Source organism: Branchiostoma lanceolatum, chromosome 4 (assembly GCF_035083965.1).
Source record: "Branchiostoma lanceolatum isolate klBraLanc5 chromosome 4, klBraLanc5.hap2, whole genome shotgun sequence".
Lineage (NCBI taxonomy): Eukaryota > Metazoa > Chordata > Leptocardii > Amphioxiformes > Branchiostomatidae > Branchiostoma > Branchiostoma lanceolatum.
Genome location: NC_089725.1, coordinates 33,064,745 through 33,084,253, shown reverse-complemented (window position 1 = coordinate 33,084,253; position 19,509 = coordinate 33,064,745). Strand labels below are relative to the sequence as shown.

General features: G+C 46.7%; 1 protein-coding gene across 13 annotated transcripts in view; it reads left to right on the top strand.

The window, feature by feature from the left end:
* The window catches only part of LOC136434109 (mitogen-activated protein kinase kinase kinase kinase 3-like), a 61,508-nt gene that overhangs the window by 34,034 nt on the left and 7,965 nt on the right, over positions 1-19,509 (top strand). For 8 of the 13 annotated variants that reach the window (XM_066426864.1, XM_066426868.1, XM_066426862.1 and 5 more), the window contains 8 exons: positions 184-263; positions 676-736; positions 2,186-2,294; positions 3,533-3,591; positions 5,913-6,016; positions 11,026-11,144; positions 19,010-19,086; positions 19,371-19,382. In XM_066426864.1, the coding sequence (XP_066282961.1) occupies positions 184-263; positions 676-736; positions 2,186-2,294; positions 3,533-3,591; positions 5,913-6,016; positions 11,026-11,144; positions 19,010-19,086; positions 19,371-19,382 (621 nt within the window). The remainder of the gene's footprint in view (positions 1-183; positions 264-675; positions 737-2,185; positions 2,295-3,532; positions 3,592-5,912; positions 6,017-11,025; positions 11,145-19,009; positions 19,087-19,370; positions 19,383-19,509) is intronic. The other 5 variants (XM_066426860.1, XM_066426870.1, XM_066426871.1 and 2 more) reach the window with 3 other exon arrangements.

The window sequence follows — 19,509 nt, the reverse complement described above, 5'->3', positions numbered from 1 at the left end:
ATATGGCCCCACATGTTGTGGTATTGCAATCATAAATGTACAGAGATGTTTTATGCGTAAGTGTTAGAGAAAAGCTACTTTCCTACCCACAGAAATGTAGAAACTTTCTGCTGCCATGCACATTCATGTTACAATCCTGTGTTTGGACCAGTTTGCATATTCTTCTCTCCCCTTCCCTTCCAGACCAGCACATCATCGTGGGATGCAATGAGGGGATTTACACATTAAACCTCACCCAGCTGCACGAAGCCACCATGGATCACGTAAGTACCAAGCACAACTTTCTTACCCTAACACAACCCACCCTTACGTAAACAACCCACCCTTACCTAACACAACCCACCCTTAACCTAACGAAACCCACCCGTACCCTAACAAAACCCACCCTTACCCCAACAAGAAGAAGAACGTTAATGATTGATTTATGCTAGTTGTCTGATCAACATTATCTGTATAATTTGTTGTTATGTATTTTATTCGATTGTGTGTAGAGGACTCCAGGAAGAATAGTTCAATGTAACTAATGGAGATTCCTAATAAACAAACAAACAAACAAAACCCGCCCTTACCCCAACAAAACCCACCCTTACCCCAACAAAACCCACCCTTACCTTAACATGCGCCCCTCCAGTCCCAGGAGATTTATTGATGTTTTTTTGTTTTGTTTTTTTGCAGCTGTTCCCCAGAAGATGCACCTGGATGTACGTCATCAATAACATCCTGCTGTCTGTATCAGGTGAGACTCAGCTCATAAATCATCCCATGTACGATCGTCCCCAGTCTGGTCCACTCAGTATTGTAGACGCACAAAACTTCTCATGACATGTCTGAAGTTTCCTTCATCTTGGACATCTCAGCCATCATTCATGTGGACCGACATTGGGATGGGAAGGGTGAAAAGTCGGGTTTTTTTGTGGTTTGGAGTTGGAAGTTTTCATGCGTTACATCAGTCTGCAGGCTGTCCAGAGGGTGATAGTTTGGTAGTTTTTGATAGATGTCACGTTGGCACATTTTGGACCCTCCTACGTCTGAAATTTGATCATCTATGACAACACAAAATTTAGTTTGTTAGTCATGACACTTTCCCAACCTGCCCTCCACCCTTCTCGGAAACCGGAGGGTCACCTCAGCCTACATGTAGCCGTTGTGTTCCTCCTTTCTGAAGCCACTTCTGTGTTTTTTACCCACATGATATTGTTTGTACAGTGACTCATGTCTACTTTCCCTTCTTTCTGTTTGTTTGTGTCTCCTCTGTCTGGCCCCTTCTCGGACGGACAGAAGGTATGGCAAGCCCGCTCCTCAGGAGGCCCTCTCCTGGCTGCTTACTTGCGCCCCCTAGTAACTGCAATTGGTAGTGCAGCACCCCTGACAAGGCTAGAATACTGCATTTACGCACATCTGATAGTGACTGTAGAAACTAGACAGTTAATCAGCTTTTGAGTCGTTGAATTTTATATTACGGGTGGGTCTCAGATATTCTCCTGTTGTTTTGTCTATGTTTTGCTGGTTTACTGCTCAGTTAGAGAGAAAAGGTATGAGTTCCTGACCAACTTACATTATGTCCCAGTGTCACATTATGAGTCATGGTAACACGGCGTCCAGCCATAGCCAGAAATGCATGTATAATGTGTTATGTTCTGGGATGTGGCAGAAAAATTATGTACAAAATCACCCCTGCCCAGTGTGACACCATTTTGCCTTTCCCATGGCTGCTGTCTTACTGGCTTTATCATTCTGTTTGCTGGAATGTTCACTTCACCCCAACGCTGTAGTTACTCTACCAGAGTATGACCATACCCTGTAGTTACTGTACCAGAGTATGACCATACCCTGTAGTTACTGTACCAGAGTATCACTCTAGTGGATAAACCATGTCTACATGACCAGTTTTGTAGGTAAAATAAAGGGTACTGACGAGTTTCCAGCTGCAGAGAGAATTTGCAATGCAAAGATCACGAGCTGAACACCACTGGTCATTTCAGACCAGCCAGAAGTTGTTTTATCTACTGGGAGGAGGAATCATTAGATCGTGTCCTCTGATTGGATGCTGTGCCCTGTAGAGTTGTTCGCTGCTCAGATGGCAGTATGTCGACTTGTGAAGAAGTGATGTCGATTGTTGTGTGGATGTGTGATGTCTATTTTTGTTGCTGTCATGTGATGTTGATTGTTGTTGTTTTCCTTGCAGGAAAAACTCCGCACGTCTACTCCCACAACCTGGTGGGGCTGCACGACAGAACCCACACCCTCGGCTTCAACATCCCCACACACAAGCTGCCCGACAGAATCGTACCCAGGTAAGCACCCTCGCACAACCCAGGTAACCACCCACATACACAACCCAGGTAACCCATAACATCCCCACTCACAAGCTGCCTGACAGAATCGTACCCAGGTAAGCACCCACGCACAACCCAGGTAACCACCCACATACACAACCCAGGTAACCCATAACATCCCCACACACAAGCTGCCCGACAGAATCGTACCCAGGTAAGCACCCTCGCACAACCCAGGTAACCACCCACATACACAACCCAGGTAACCCATAACATCCCCACACACAAGCTGCCCGACAGAATCGTACCCAGGTAAGCACCCTCGCACAACCCAGGTAACCACCCACATACACAACCCAGGTAACCACCCACATACACAACCCAGGTAACCCATAACATCCCCACACACAAGCTGCCTGACAGAATCGTACCCAGGTAAGCACCCTCGCACAACCCAGGTAACCACCCACATACACAACCCAGGTAACCCATAACATCCCCACACACAAGCTGCCCGACAGAATCGTACCCAGGTAAGCACCCTCGCACAACCCAGGTAACCACCCACATACACAACCCAGGTAACCACCCACATACACAACCCAGGTAACCCATAACATCCCCACACACAAGCTGCCCGACAGAATCTTCCCAGGTAAGCACCCACGCACAACCCAGGTAACCACCCACATACACAACCCAGGTAACCCATAACATCCCCACACACAAGCTGCCCGACAGAATCGTACCCAGGTAAGCACCCACGCACAACCCAGGTAGCCAATAACATCCCCCCTGACACACACACAACCTAGGTAACACATAACACCCCCCACACAGAAAACCAGGTAACCCATAAGATCCACCAACCCAGGTAACCCATAACACCCCCCACACACACACAACCCAGGTAACCCATAACACCCCCCCACACACACACACACAACCCAGGTAACCCATAACATCCCCCCCACACACACAACCCAGGTAACCCATAATATCCACACACACACACACACACAACCCAGGTAACCCATAACATCCCCCCACACACACACACAACCCAGGTAACACATAACATCCCTCCCACACACACAACCCAGGTAACCCAAAAGACCCATAAGTGAGGGGCATCCAGGTGTAAACTATGATTTGGACTGTAATTTTTCCCCAGTTTTTGTGTAAATTTCGCTAAGTATATTATTGTCATCTTACATGTATATGACAACCACAAGAGGGTTTGTTTTTCTTTGCAGAAAATATGCAATTTCTACCAAGTTGCCAGATACCAAAGGCTGCCTCAGGTGCTGTGTTGGTGAGTCTCCTTTCTGTGATTTACCTGCAGGTTGGGTTAGGGTTAAGGTTGCAGGAGTTGAGATTTACCTGCAGGTTGGGTTAGGGTTAGGGTTGCAGGAGTTGAGATTTACCTGCAGGTTGGGTTAGGGTTAGGGTTGCAGGAGTTGAGATTTACCTGCAGGTTGGGTTAGGGTTAGGGTTGCAGGAGTTGAGATTTACCTGCAGGTTGGGTTGGGTTAGGGTTGCAGGAGTTGAGATTTACCTGCAGGTTGGGTTAGGGTTAGGGTTGCAGGAGTTGAGATTTACCTGCAGGTTGGGTTAGGGTTAGGGCTGCAGGAGTTGAGATTTACCTGCAGGTTGGGTTGGGTTAGGGTTGCAGGAGTTGAGATTTACCTGCAGGTTGCAGGAGTTGAGTTATGAGAGTTAAGCATGTGTGGCTGTAACATGGGGAAATCTTAGCAGTTGTTTGTATACTGTAGGATTGGAGAATATTACACCCATTACATGTCTATCATAGTACTCTCATCTCCCAAATAAACGTACCGGTACGTTTATTTTTTTCAGCCTCAAAATCCACCCAGTACGTTCTTATTTTGGACGGTACGTTTATTGTTTTTTGAAAATCAAAGTTTTGCTAACCTAGGATCCCCTTGAAATTTAAAGTTTGGGTTTTCCTGCCCATAATTCCCCGGCATTTTTGCTCATAATTCGCTATTTTTCAACCATGCGGCGTTGATATCCCGGCCGCTACAGAGGCCGCTATGACCCGGCCTTTGTGAAATTTTCCTGGCGGAACTCGTAATGTATCGGTCTATCTCTATGGACACTACTAAGTCTATGTTGTTGGGAGAAAATAAGACGCCACACTGACGTTTTGAAATGCAATCCTTGTTTAAAAACAACTTTGACAGTCTCTGTTTACATCGTAAACCAAAGCACGCTGATCAGAAAAGAAACATGTCAGCGGCGCACAGTAACATTTAACGCATGTAAATTTCTCTACTCACGTGAGATACAGTCTTTCCCAAAATGAAAATATAAAAACAACACCACGAAAAATCTGTCTTAACATAAAAAATTGTATAATGTCTTTCAAAATATATCAAAACATTTCAATCCTACCACAAACAGGAAAACTTAGCGCTTGGAAAATCGCCACTGTGACAATAACGCAGGACGTGACTCTGATGGGAAAGTTTTGTCATGGAAGAGCTCACGTCGAGGAAGGGGAAACAACTCTTTTTGATCTACAAATAAAACTTCTTTGCCTTAGTCAGAAATATGTTTTGCATTTTTACAAAGAAACTTTCAATATTAAAGTCTATTCATGAAATTGAATTGCAATCTAGTCACCGTTATTATCACTTAAAAATGCTTTAAAAAGATCACCCCTCCACAGAAAGAATGTTGCAGTTTTCTAAGAACATCGATGTAGCTTTGTTAGCCCCGCCCCTTTCTGTCTTCGGCGCCAGCTACTGTCTGACTCACTCTTTCAAGTGTAACATGAGAACCCTGTGGTTAAAATGTGGCAACATCGTAAGCCTGAGGTTTCTCACAAATTTGTTGACAATTTAGTTTCTCAAAATGAATGTTTTTTTTCTACTTACAAGAGTAATTTCTGAATTTCAAATTATTTGGATTGCAACAACAAAAACCAGAACATTATATGATATTGTCCTTGATATCATATGATTATGTCCTTGACACAACACAATAGTTTGTGGCATGTTATGTTTACAAATCTATGTTTCTATGCATAGAAGATAAATGGCAAGTTGGGAAGAAAAAAGTTACATCGTATACATTGTCATAATTCTTCTATGGCTTTTACAAATAAGTGAAGAACTTTACCTGTGATGACCATATCTTCAGGATATTGTAATTTTCTGTTCATGGTCTAAATGTTGACCCAATTTTTCAACATGGCTACTATATATTTTTTTGAAGCGGCAACGAAGATTACAATTTGAGCAAGATGTGTTCAGTTATTCTGTTCAATATCTATAAACTTTACAGGTATGGTCCTCAGACAGGCATAAATGAATAAAGAGAACCTACAGCTACCTGCTTATCATTTTTCCCTCGGACGGAAGTAGCATGGACACAGTTTATCTGAAAATTTGGTTCATTTCCGGGGGGTATGTTTATTCCGGGGGGTACGTTTATTAGATTTTGAAGATTTTTCCAGGGGGTATGTTTATTCCGGGGGGTATGTTTATTTGGGAGATGAGAGTAGTTCCCATGGTAACACTAGGTACAGGATGTTTCTGGTCATGGGGTACAAACAGATTGCATCACTTCCTGTTGCATCACTTCCTGTTGCATCACTTCCTGTTTCAGTTCGGAATCCCTACAACGGGCACAAGTACCTGTGCACAGCGGTACCAAACGGCGTGGTGCTGTACCAGTGGTACGAGCCCATGCAGAAGTTCATGTTAGTTAAGGTAAGGCACAGACACCGGCACATCACAGACACAGCACATGTTAGCTACACAGACACCGGCACATCACAGACACAGCACATGTTAGCTACACAGACACCGGCACATCACAGACACCGGCACATCACAGACACCGGCACATCACAGACACAGCACATGTTAGCTACACAGACACCGGCACATCACAGACACCGGCACATCACAGACACCGGCACATCACAGACACAGCACATGTTAGCTACACAGACACCGGCACATCACAGACACAGCACATGTTAGCTACACAGACACCGGCACATCACAGACACAGCACATGTTAGCTACACAGACACCGGCACATCACAGACACCGGCACATCACAGACACCGGCACATCACAGACACAGCACATGTTAGCTACACAGACACCGGCACATCACAGACACAGCACATGTTAGCTACACAGACACCGGCACATCACAGACACCGACACATCACAGACACCGGCACATCACAGACACAGCACATGTTAGCTACACAGACACCGGCACAGCACAGACACAGCACATGTTAGCTACACAGACACCGGCACAGCACAGACACAGCACATGTTAGCTACACAGACACCGGCACATCACAGACACCGGCACATCACAGACACCGGCACATCACAGACACAGCACATGTTAGCTACACAGACACCGGCACAGCACAGACACAGCACATGTTAGCTACACAGACACTGTCACATCACAGACACCAGCACATCACAGACACAGCACATGTTAGCTACACAGACACTGTCACATCACAGACACAGCACATGTTAGCTACACAGACACCGGCACATCACAGACACAGCACATGTTAGCTACACAGACACTGTCACATCACAGACACAGCACATGTTAGCTACACAGACACTGTCACATCACAGACACCAGCACATCACAGACACAGCACATGTAGCTACACAGACACCGGCACATCACAGACACAGCACATGTTAGCTACACAGACACCGGCACATCACAGACACAGCACATGTTAGCTACACAGACACCGGCACATCACAGACACAGCACATGTTAGCTACACAGACACTGTCACATCACAGACACAGCACATGTTAGCTACACAGACACCGGCACATCACAGACACAGCACATGTTAGCTACACAGACACCGGCACATCACAGACACAGCACATGTTAGCTACACAGACACCGGCACATCACAGACACAGCACATGTTAGCTACACAGACACCGGCACATCACAGACACCGGCACATCACAGACACCGGCACATCACAGACACAGCACATGTTAGCTACACAGACACCGGCACATCACAGACACAGCACATGTTAGCTACACAGACACCGGCACATCACAGACACCGGCACATCACAGACACCGGCACATCACAGACACAGCACATGTTAGCTACACAGACACCGGCACAGCACAGACACAGCACATGTTAGCTACACAGACACCGGCACATCACAGACACAGCACATGTTAGCTACACAGACACCGGCACATCACAGACACCGGCACATCACAGACACAGCACATGTAGCTACACAGACACCGGCACATCACAGACACAGCACATGTTAGCTACACAGACACCGGCACATCACAGACACAGCACATGTTAGCTACACAGACACCGGCACATCACAGACACAGCACATGTTAGCTACACAGACACTGTCACATCACAGACACAGCACATGTTAGCTACACAGACACCGGCACATCACAGACACAGCACATGTTAGCTACACAGACACCGGCACATCACAGACACAGCACATGTTAGCTACACAGACACCGGCACAGCACAGACACAGCACATGTTAGCTACACAGACACCGGCACATCACAGACACAGCACATGTTAGCTACACAGACACTGTCACATCACAGACACAGCACATGTTAGCTACACAGACACCGGCACATCACAGACACAGCACATGTTAGCTACACAGACACCAGCACATCACAGACACAGCACATGTTAGCTACACAGACACCGGCACATCACAGACACAGCACATGTTAGCTACACAGACACCGGCACATCACAGACACAGCACATGTGAGCTACACAGACACCGGCACGTCACAGACACAGCACATGTTAGCTACACAGACACCGGCACGTCACAGACACCGGCACGTCACAGACACCAGCACATCACAGACACAACACATGTTAGCTACACAGACACCAGCACATCACAGACACAGCACATGTTAGCTACACAGACACTGTCACATCACAGACACAGCACATGTTAGCTACACAGACACCGGCACATCACAGACACAGCACATGTTAGCTACACAGACACTGTCACATCACAGACACAGCACATGTTAGCTACACAGACACCGGCACATCACAGACACTGTCACATCACAGACACAGCACATGTTAGCTACACAGACACAGGCACATCACAGACACAGCACATGTTAGCTACACAGACACAGGCACATCACAGACACAGCACATGTTAGCTACACAGACACTGTCACATCACAGACACAGCACATGTTAGCTACACAGACACCGGCACATCACAGACACAGCACATGTTAGCTACACAGACACCGGCACAGCACAGACACAGCACATGTTAGCTACACAGACACCGGCACATCACAGACACAGCACATGTTAGCTACACAGACACCGGCACATCACAGACACAGCACATGTTAGCTACACAGACACTGTCACATCACAGACACAGCACATGTTAGCTACACAGACACCGGCACATCACAGACACAGCACATGTTAGCTACACAGACACCGTCACATCACAGACACAGCACATGTTAGCTACACAGACACCGGCACATCACAGACACAGCACATGTTAGCTACACAGACACCAGCACATCACAGACACAGCACATGTTAGCTACACAGACACCGGCACATCACAGACACAGCACATGTTAGCTACACAGACACCGGCACATCACAGACACAGCACATGTTAGCTACACAGACACTGTCACATCACAGACACAGCACATGTTAGCTACACAGACACCGGCACATCACAGACACAGCACATGTTAGCTACACAGACACCGGCACATCACAGACACAGCACATGTTAGCTACACAGACACTGTCACATCACAGACACAGCACATGTTAGCTACACAGACACCGGCACAGCACAGACACAGCACATGTTAGCTACACAGACACTGTCACATCACAGACACAGCACATGTTAGCTACACAGACACCGGCACATCACAGACACAGCACATGTTAGCTACACAGACACCGGCACATCACAGACACAGCACATGTTAGCTACACAGACACTGTCACATCACAGACACAGCACATGTTAGCTACACAGACACCGGCACATCACAGACACAGCACATGTTAGCTACACAGACACCGGCACATTACAGACACAGCACATGTTAGCTACACAGACACCGGCACATCACAGACACAGCACATGTTAGCTACACAGACACCGGCACATCACAGACACAGCACATGTTAGCTACACAGACACTGTCACATCACAGACACAGCACATGTTAGCTACACAGACACCGGCACATCACAGACACAGCACATGTTAGCTACACAGACACCAGCACATCACAGACACAGCACATGTTAGCTACACAGACACCGGCACATCACAGACACAGCACATGTTAGCTACACAGACACCGGCACATCACAGACACAGCACATGTTAGCTACACAGACACTGTCACATCACAGACACAGCACATGTGAGCTACACAGACACCGGCACGTCACAGACACAGCACATGTTAGCTACACAGACACCGGCACGTCACAGACACCGGCACGTCACAGACACCAGCACATCACAGACACAGCACATGTTAGCTACACAGACACTGTCACATCACAGACACAGCACATGTTAGCTACACAGACACCGGCACATCACAGACACAGCACATGTTAGCTACACAGACACCGGCACATCACAGACACAGCACATGTTAGCTACACAGACACCGGCACATCACAGACACCGGCACATCACAGACACAGCACATGTTAGCTACACAGACACCGGCACATCACAGACACCGGCACATCACAGACACCAGCACATCACAGACACCGGCACATCACAGACACAGCACATGTTAGCTACACAGACACCGGCACATCACAGACACCGGCACATCACAGACACAGCACATGTTAGCTACACAGACACCGGCACATCACAGACACAGCACATGTTAGCTACACAGACACCGGCACATCACAGACACCGGCACATCACAGACACCGGCACATCACAGACACAGCACATGTTAGCTACACAGACACCGGCACATCACAGACACAGCACATGTTAGCTACACAGACACAGCACATCACAGACACAGCACATGTTAGCTACACAGACACCGGCACATCACAGACACAGCACATGTTAGCTACACAGACACCGGCACATCACAGACACCGGCACATCACAGACACCGGCACATCACAGACACAGCACATTTGATACAACAAAGTTAAAGTAGATTGACTTTTGGAAGGCCTTTTACAACTATACAAACAAACAAACAAGCAAGTGGATAGAACTAAATGTAGTATGCCAACTTAGAAGAATGTGACTACATCAGCATGTTAAGTTTAATGTATCATTTACACAGCAGGTTCTATTGTCTAAACATATGCAGCAGGGGCATCATGGTTTGGTGAACAGCTGATCACTGATTTGTGCAAAGAGATGAAACTTAAGTTTCTTGCATAATTGTCCGTTCTTTAGTGTTCTTATTTTTAGCATTGAAAACTGAACTTTGTTACTTGAAGACAAATTCTGTCAATAGAGGCCACGCAGTTGCCATGGTAACCTCTGAGAAAGAGTAAAAAAAGTGTCATTACAGATCAGTTGCCGTGGTAATCATAACTCTGTAGTAACCTGTACTGTGGAGTGCGAAACAGATCACCTCATGCCACAGCACAGCTCCCCCCTTATATTCCGCAGCACTGCGAGTTCGCGATTCCACAGCCGCTGAGGGTCTTCGAGATGCTGGTCACCCCCATCGCAGAGTACCCGCTGGTCTGCATAGGAGTCAGTAAGGGGTGAGTTCCTCACAGTTACGCTATAGGGGTCAGTAAGGGGTGAGTTCCTCACAGTTACGCTATAGGAGTCAGTAAGGAGAGCTCCTCACAGTTACACTATAGGAGTCAGTAAGGGGTGAGTTCCTCACAGTTACGCTATAGGGGTCGGTAAGGGGTGAGTTCCTCACAGTTACACTATAGGAGTCAGTAAGGGGTGAGTTCCTCACAGTTACGCTATAGGGGTCAGTAAGGGGTGAGTTCCTCACAGTTACGCTATAGGGGTCTGTAAGGGGTGAGTTCCTCACAGTTACGCTATAGGAGTCAGTAAGGGGTGAGTTCCTCACAGTTACGCTATAGGGGTCGGTAAGGGGTGAGTTCCTCACAGTTACGCTATAGGGGTCAGTAAGGGGTGAGTTCCTCACAGTTACGCTATAGGAGTCAGTAAGGGGTGAGTTCCTCACTGTTACACTATAGGAGTCAGTAAGGGGTGAGTTCCTCACAGTTACGCTATAGGAGTCAGTAAGGGGTGAGTTCCTCACTGTTACACTATAGGAGTCAGTAAGGGGTGAGTTCCTCACAGTTACGCTATAGGGGTCTGTAAGGGGTGAGTTCCTCACAGTTACACTATAGGAGTCAGTAAGGGGTGAGTTCCTCACAGTTACCCTATAAGAGTCAGTAAGGGGTAGTTCCTCACTGTTGCACTGTAGGAGTCAGTAAGGGGTGAGTTCCTCACAGTTACGCTATAGGGGTCAGTAAGGGGTGAGTTCCTCACTGTTACACTATAGGAGTCAGTAAGGGGTGAGTTCCTCACAGTTACCCTATAAGAGTCAGTAAGGGGTAGTTCCTCACTGTTGCACTGTAGGAGTCAGTAAGGGGTGAGTTCCTCACAGTTACGCTATAGGGGTCAGTAAGGGGTGAGTTCCTCACAGTTACACTATAGGGGTCAGTAAGGGGTGAGTTCCTCACTGTTACACTATAGGAGTCAGTAAGGGGTGAGTTCCTCACAGTTACCCTATAAGAGTCAGTAAGGGGTAGTTCCTCACTGTTGCACTGTAGGAGTCAGTAAGGGGTGAGTTCCTCACAGTTACGCTATAGGGGTCAGTAAGGGGTGAGTTCCTCACTGTTACACTATAGGAGTCAGTAAGGGGTGAGTTCCTCACAGTTACGCTATAGGAGTCAGTAAGGGGTGAGTTCCTCACAGTTACACTATAGGAGTCAGTAAGGGGGTAGTTCCTCACTGTTACACTATAGGGGTCAGTAAGGGGTGAGTTCCTCACAGTTACGCTATAGGGGTCTGTAAGGGGTGAGTTACTCAGAGTTACGCTATAGGAGTCTGTAAGGGGTGAGTTCCTCACAGTTACACTATAGGAGTCAGTAAGGGGTGAGTTCCTCACTGTTACACTATAGGAGTCAGTAAGGGGTGAGTTCCTCACAGTTACGCTATAGGAGTCAGTAAGGGGTGAGTTCCTCACAGTTACACTATAGGAGTCAGTAAGGGGTGAGTTCCTCACAGTTACGCTATAGGGGTCAGTAAGGGGTGAGCTCCTCACAGTTACGCTATAGGGGTCTGTAAGGGGTGAGTTCCTCACTGTTACACTATAGGAGTCAGTAAGGGGTGAGTTCCTCACAGTTACCCTATAAGAGTCAGTAAGGGGTAGTTCCTCACTGTTGCACTATAGGAGTCAGTAAGGGGTAGTTCCTCACAGTTACACTATAGGAGTCAGTAAGGGGTGAGTTCCTCACTGTTACACTATAGGGGTCAGTAAGGGGTGAGTTCCTCACTGTTACACTTTAGGGGTCAGTAAGGGGTGAGTGCCTCACAGTTACGCTATAGGAGTCTGTAAGGGGTGAGTTACTCAGAGTTACGCTATAGGAGTCTGTAAGGGGTGAGTTCCTCACAGTTACACTATAGGAGTCAGTAAGGGGTGAGTTCCTCACTGTTACACTATAGGAGTCAGTAAGGGGTGAGTTCCTCACAGTTACGCTATAGGAGTCAGTAAGGGGTGAGTTCCTCACAGTTACACTATAGGAGTCAGTAAGGGGTGAGTTCCTCACAGTTACGCTATAGGGGTCAGTAAGGGGTGAGCTCCTCACAGTTACGCTATAGGGGTCTGTAAGGGGTGAGTTCCTCACTGTTACACTATAGGAGTCAGTAAGGGGTGAGTTCCTCACAGTTACCCTATAAGAGTCAGTAAGGGGTAGTTCCTCACTGTTGCACTATAGGAGTCAGTAAGGGGTAGTTCCTCACAGTTACACTATAGGAGTCCGTAAGGGGTGAGTTCCTCACAGTTACGCTATAGGGGTCAGTAAGGGGTGAGTTCCTCACTGTTACACTATAGGAGTCAGTAAGGAGAGCTCCTCACAGTTACACTATAGGAGTCAGTAAGGGGTGAGTTCCTCACTGTTACACTATAGGGGTCAGTAAGGGGTGAGTTCCTCACTGTTACACTATAGGGGTCAGTAATGGGTGAGTGCCTCACAGTTACACTATAGGAGTCAGTAAGGGGTGAGTTCCTCACAGTTACACAATAGGAGTCAGTAAGGGGTGAGTTCCTCACTGTTACACTATAGGGGTCAGTAAGGGGTGAGTTCCTCACTGTTACACTATAGGGGTCAGTAAGGGGTGAGTGCCTCACAGTTACACTATAGGAGTCAGTAAGGGGTGAGTTCCTCACAGTTACACTATAGGGGTCAGTAACGGGTGAGTTCCTCACTGTTACACTATAGGAGTCAGTAAGTGGTGAGTGCCTCACAGTTACGCTATAGGAGTCAGTAAGGGGTGAGTTCCTCACAGTTACGCTATAGGAGTCAGTAAGGGGTGAGTTCCTCACTGTTACACTATAGGGGTCAGTAACGGGTGAGTTCCTCACTGTTACACTATAGGGGTCAGTAACGGGTGAGTTCCTCACTGTTACACTATAGGAGTCAGTGAGTGGTGAGTGCCTCACAGTTACGCTATAGGAGTCAGTAAGGGGTGAGTTCCTCACAGTTACGCTATAGGAGTCAGTAAGGGGTGAGTTCCTCACAGTTACGCTATAGGAGTCAGTAAGGGGGTAGTTCCTCACAGTTACACTATAGGGGTCAGTAAGGGGTGAGTTCCTCACTGTTACACTATAGGAGTCAGTAAGGGGTGAGTTCCTCACTGTTACACTATAGGGGTCAGTAAGGGGTGAGTTCCTCACTGTTACACTATAGGAGTCAGTAAGGGGTGAGTTCCTCACAGTTACGCTATAGGAGTCAGTAAGGGGTGAGTTCCTCACTGTTACGCTATAGGAGTCAGTAAGGGGTGAGTTCCTCACAGTTACACTATAGGAGTCAGTAAGGGGTGAGTTCCTCACAGTTACACTATAGGGGTCAGTAAGGGGTGAGTTCCTCACTGTTACACTATAGGGGTCAGTAAGGGGTGAGTTCCTCACTGTTACACTATAGGAGTCAGTAAGTGGTGAGTGCCTCACAGTTACGCTATAGGAGTCAGTAAGGGGTGAGTTCCTCACAGTTACGCTATAGGAGTCAGTAAGGGGTGAGTTCCTCACTGTTACGCTATAGGAGTCAGTAAGGGGTGAGTTCCTCACAGTTACGCTATAGGAGTCAGTAAGGGGTGAGTTCCTCACAGTTACACTATAGGAGTCAGTAAGGGGTGAGTTCCTCACTTACACTATAGGGGTCAGTAAGGGGTGAGTTCCTCACAGTTACACTATAGGAGTCAGTATATAAGGGATGAGCTCCTCACAGTTACGCTATAGGAGTCAGTAAGGGGTGAGTTCCTCACTGTTACACTATAGGAGTCAGTAAGGGGTGAGTTCCTCACAGTTACGCTATAGGAGTCAGTAAGGGGTGAGCTCCTCACAGTTACACTATAGGAGTCAGTAAGGGGTGAGTTCCTCACAGTTACACTATAGGGGTCTGTAAGGGGTGAGTTCCTCACAGTTACACTATAGGAGTCAGTAAGGGGTGAGTTCCTTACAGTTACGCTATAGGGGTCTGTAAGGGGTGAGTTCCTCACAGTTACACTATAGGAGTCAGTAAGGGGTGAGTTCCTCACAGTTACACTATAGGAGTCAGTAAGGGGTGAGTTCCTCACTTACACTATAGGGGTCAGAAAGGGGTGAGTTCCTCACTGTTACACTATAGGGGTCAGTAAGGGGTGAGTTCCTCACAGTTACACTATAGGAGTCAGTAAGGGGTGAGTTCCTCACAGTTACACTATAGGAGTCAGTAAGGGGTAGTTCCTCACTTACACTATAGGGGTCAGTAAGGGGTGAGTTCCTCACAGTTACACTATAGGAGTCAGTAAGGGGTGAGTTCCTCACTGTTACACTATAGGAGTCAGTAAGGGGTGAGTTCCTCACAGTTACACTATAGGAGTCAGTAAGGGGTGAGTTCCTCACAGTTACACTATAGGAGTCTGTAAGGGGTGAGTTCCTCACTATTACACTATAGGAGTCAGTAAGGAGAGCTCCTCACAGTTACACTATAGGAGTCAGTAAGGGGTGAGTTCCTCACAGTTACACTATAGGGGTCAGTAAGGGGTAGTTCCTCACTTACACTATAGGGGTCAGTAAGGGGTGAGTTCCTCACAGTTACACTATAGGAGTCAGTAAGGAGAGCTCCTCACAGTTACACTATAGGAGTCAGTAAGGGGTGAGTTCCTCACAGTTACACTATAGGAGTCAGTAAGGGGTGAGTTCCTCACAGTTACGCTATAGGGGTCAGTAAGGGGTGAGTTCCTCACTGTTACACTATAGGAGTCAGTAAGGAGAGCTCCTCACAGTTACACTATAGGAGTCAGTAAGGGGTGAGTTCCTCACAGTTACACTATAGGAGTCAGTAAGGGGTGAGTTCCTCACTGTTACACTATAGGAGTCAGTAAGGGGTGAGTTCCTCACAGTTACACTATAGGAGTCTGTAAGGGGTGAGTTCCTCACAGTTACACTATAGGAGTCAGTAAGGGGTGAGTTCCTCACTATTACACTAAAGGAGTCTGTAAGGGGTGTGTTCCTCACTGTTACACTATAGGGGTCAGTATATAAGGGGTGAGTTCCTCACTGTTACACTATAGGAGTCAGTAAGGGGTAGTTCCCCACAGTTACACTATAGGAGTCAGTAAGGGGTAGTTCCCCACAGTTACACTATAGGAGTCAGTAAGGGGTAGTTCCTCACTATTACACTAAAGGAGTCTGTAAGGGGTGAGTTCCTCACTGTTACACTATAGGAGTCAGTATATAAGGGGTGAGTTCCTCACTGTTACACTATAGGGGTCAGTATATAAGGGGTGATTTCCTCACTGTTACACTATAGGAGTCAGTAAGGGGTAGTTCCCCACAGTTACGCTATAGGAGTCAGTAAGGGGTAGTTCCCCACAGTTACACTATAGGAGTCAGTAAGGGGTGAGTTCCTCACTGTTACACTATAGGAGTCAGTAAGGGGTAGTTCCTCACTTACACTATAGTGGTCAGTAAGGGGTGAGTTCCTCACAGTTACACTATAGGAGTCAGTAAGGGGTGAGTTCCTCACAGTTACACTATAGGAGTCTGTAAGGGGTGAGTTCCTCACAGTTACACTATAGGAGTCTGTAAGGGGTGAGTTCCTCACAGTTACACTATAGGAGTCAGTAAGGGGTGAGTTCCTCACTATTACACTAAAGGAGTCTGTAAGGGGTGTGTTCCTCACTGTTACACTATAGGGGTCAGTATATAAGGGGTGAGTTCCTCACTGTTACACTATAGGAGTCAGTAAGGGGTAGTTCCCCACAGTTACACTATAGGAGTCAGTAAGGGGTAGTTCCCCACAGTTACACTATAGGAGTCAGTAAGGGGTAGTTCCCCACAGTTACACTATAGGAGTCAGTAAGGGGTAGTTCCCCACAGTTACACTATAGGAGTCAGTAAGGGGTAGTTCCCCACAGTTACACTATAGGAGTCAGTAAGGGGTAGTTCCCCACAGTTACACTATAGGAGTCAGTAAGGGGTAGTTCCCCACAGACCGTGTTACACTATAGGAGTCAGTAAGAGGTGAGTGGTACACGTTTAAATGTTATGATTGAGGGAATGGTGTTGACGTGAAAAATTAAATTTGTTTAAAGCCTTATGAATTGTGGCTGGCCAGAATCTCTTTGAAGATATCACTTCACATGGGAAGAGTCTAGAAGCCCGACTGTGGACTATCGTTCAAATGCATGATTTTGCCTGTGAAGTCCTCCTCTCACCTCAGTACTTCAGTACTTGTTGTCATGTCTTGTAAAAGACTGCACCTTCCCAGCTGTGCATGACAGTTCTAATATCGCAGGGTTCGCCACGTCGCGGCTTGTTTTTAAGGATGTGTCTCTTGCATGTCGGTATGGCAGGTTTTGCTGCGTGCATGTTGCCATGTCATGGTTTGTGTTACAAAACACCTGTCCCCCTGCATGTCATGGCTGGTGACAAGACACCCCCCCCCTGCATGTCATGGCTGGTGACAAGACACCCCCCCCCCTGCATGTCATGGCTGGTGACAAGACACCCCCCCCCCTGCATGTCATGGCTGGTGACAAGACACCCCCCCCCCCCCTGCATGTCATGGTTTGTGACAAGAGACCCCCCTGCATGTCATGGCTGGTGACAAGACACCCCCCCTGCATGTCATGGTTTGTGACAAGAGACCTCCCTGCATGTCATGACTGGTGACAAGACACCCCCCCTGCATGTCATGGCCCCTTGCATCTGGATGTGGTGTGTTTGTCATGTTCAGTGATGTTGACATGTTTTCCTGGCTCTGACCTTGGTGCTGAACTTGGCAGAGTGAAGGGGTAAGTATCTCCACCCCAGCACTCAGCTGCCACTTTCCCTCAGCAGCTTTCCCTCAGCAAGTGTCCCTCAGCAAGTTTCCCTCAGCAAGGAAATGTAAATGTTTGAAACTACTTTCCCTCAGCAGCTTTCCCTCAGCAGCTTTCCCTCAGCAAGGAAATGTGAACGTCTGAAGCTACTTTCCCTCAGCAAGGAAATGTGAACGTTTGAAACTACTTTCCCTCAGCAACTTTCCCTCAGCAAGGAAATGTGAACGTTTGAAACTACTTTCCCTCAGCGACATTCCCTCAGCAAGTTTCCCTCAGCAAGGAAATGTAACATTTGAAACTACTTTCCCTCAGCAGCTTTCCCTCAGCTAGGAAATATAAACGTTTGAAACTACTTTCCCTCAGCAACTTTCCCTCAGCAAGGAAATGTAACGTTTGAATCTACTTTCCCTCAGCAGCTTTCCCTCAGCAAGTTTCCCTCAGCAAGGAAATGTAAACGTTTGAAGATGACAGTGAAATTTTTGGAAAGTCTGGTCACTTAAGTTTCAAAGGAATCAAAATTTATCAGATTTTTACTGTAAAATAAGGCCCTAAATGTCACTACACGCTTCCCTTGAAAGGTATATTATGATATTGGTTGAAATATGCATCGTAATGCAAATATTCGGCTTAAAATGTCTTAAGTTCGTAATGTTTTTACAAATTTAGAAACAGTGACTGCTGTCAAGAATGATGTCCAGAACATTTGACCTTCTATAATATACTTGATTGATATTTAAGTTTTACTTGTTTTTTTCTGCAGAACGAACCAGAACCTGTTTAATACAATGTTTATGTTGTTGTTGTTGTTGTTGTTTTTCTGCAGAACGAACCAGAACCTGTTTAATACAATGTTTATGTTGTTGTTGTTGTTGTTGTTTTTCTGCAGAACGAACCAGAACCTGTTTAATACAATGTTTATGTTGTTGTTGTTGTTGTTGTTTTTCTGCAGAACGAACCAGAACCTGTTTAATACAATGTTTATGTTGTTGTTGTTGTTGTTGTTTTTCTGCAGAACGAACCAGAACCTGTTTGATACAATGTTTATGTTGTTGTTGTTGTTGTTGTTTTTCTGCAGAACGAACCAGAACCTGTTACATTTCGACACCGTGAACCTGAACCTGTCGTCCAGTTGGTTCACAGAGCAGGGATCAGGTAAGGACGCGGCTCAGTCCAATGCACATTTACCCTGTCAACAATGGAAAGTGTTGTTCATAGATGCAGCCTTTGCTAAGTGCTGCATGTGTGGCTGCATGTCAGATGATTATTATCACAGCCAACCTAGTCATCATGTCAAATGAAATCTTCCCTGTTGGATCAGACTTCCCTCCAACTCAACTTGATGTGATCTCAGTGTCTTGTAGAGAAGTCAAAAGTTAGACCATCTTGTGTTGGCGGGTTCTTGTTTGTTCTGACTTCTCTTCTCCACACGCATGCAGCACTGTTTGATGGTGAGGAGACTAATCACGGATAAGTAGTCACAGATAAGTAGTCACGGATAAGTAGTCACGGATAAGTAATCACGGATAAGTAATCAAGGATAAGTAATCACGGATAATTACTATCCCCCCTAACTCT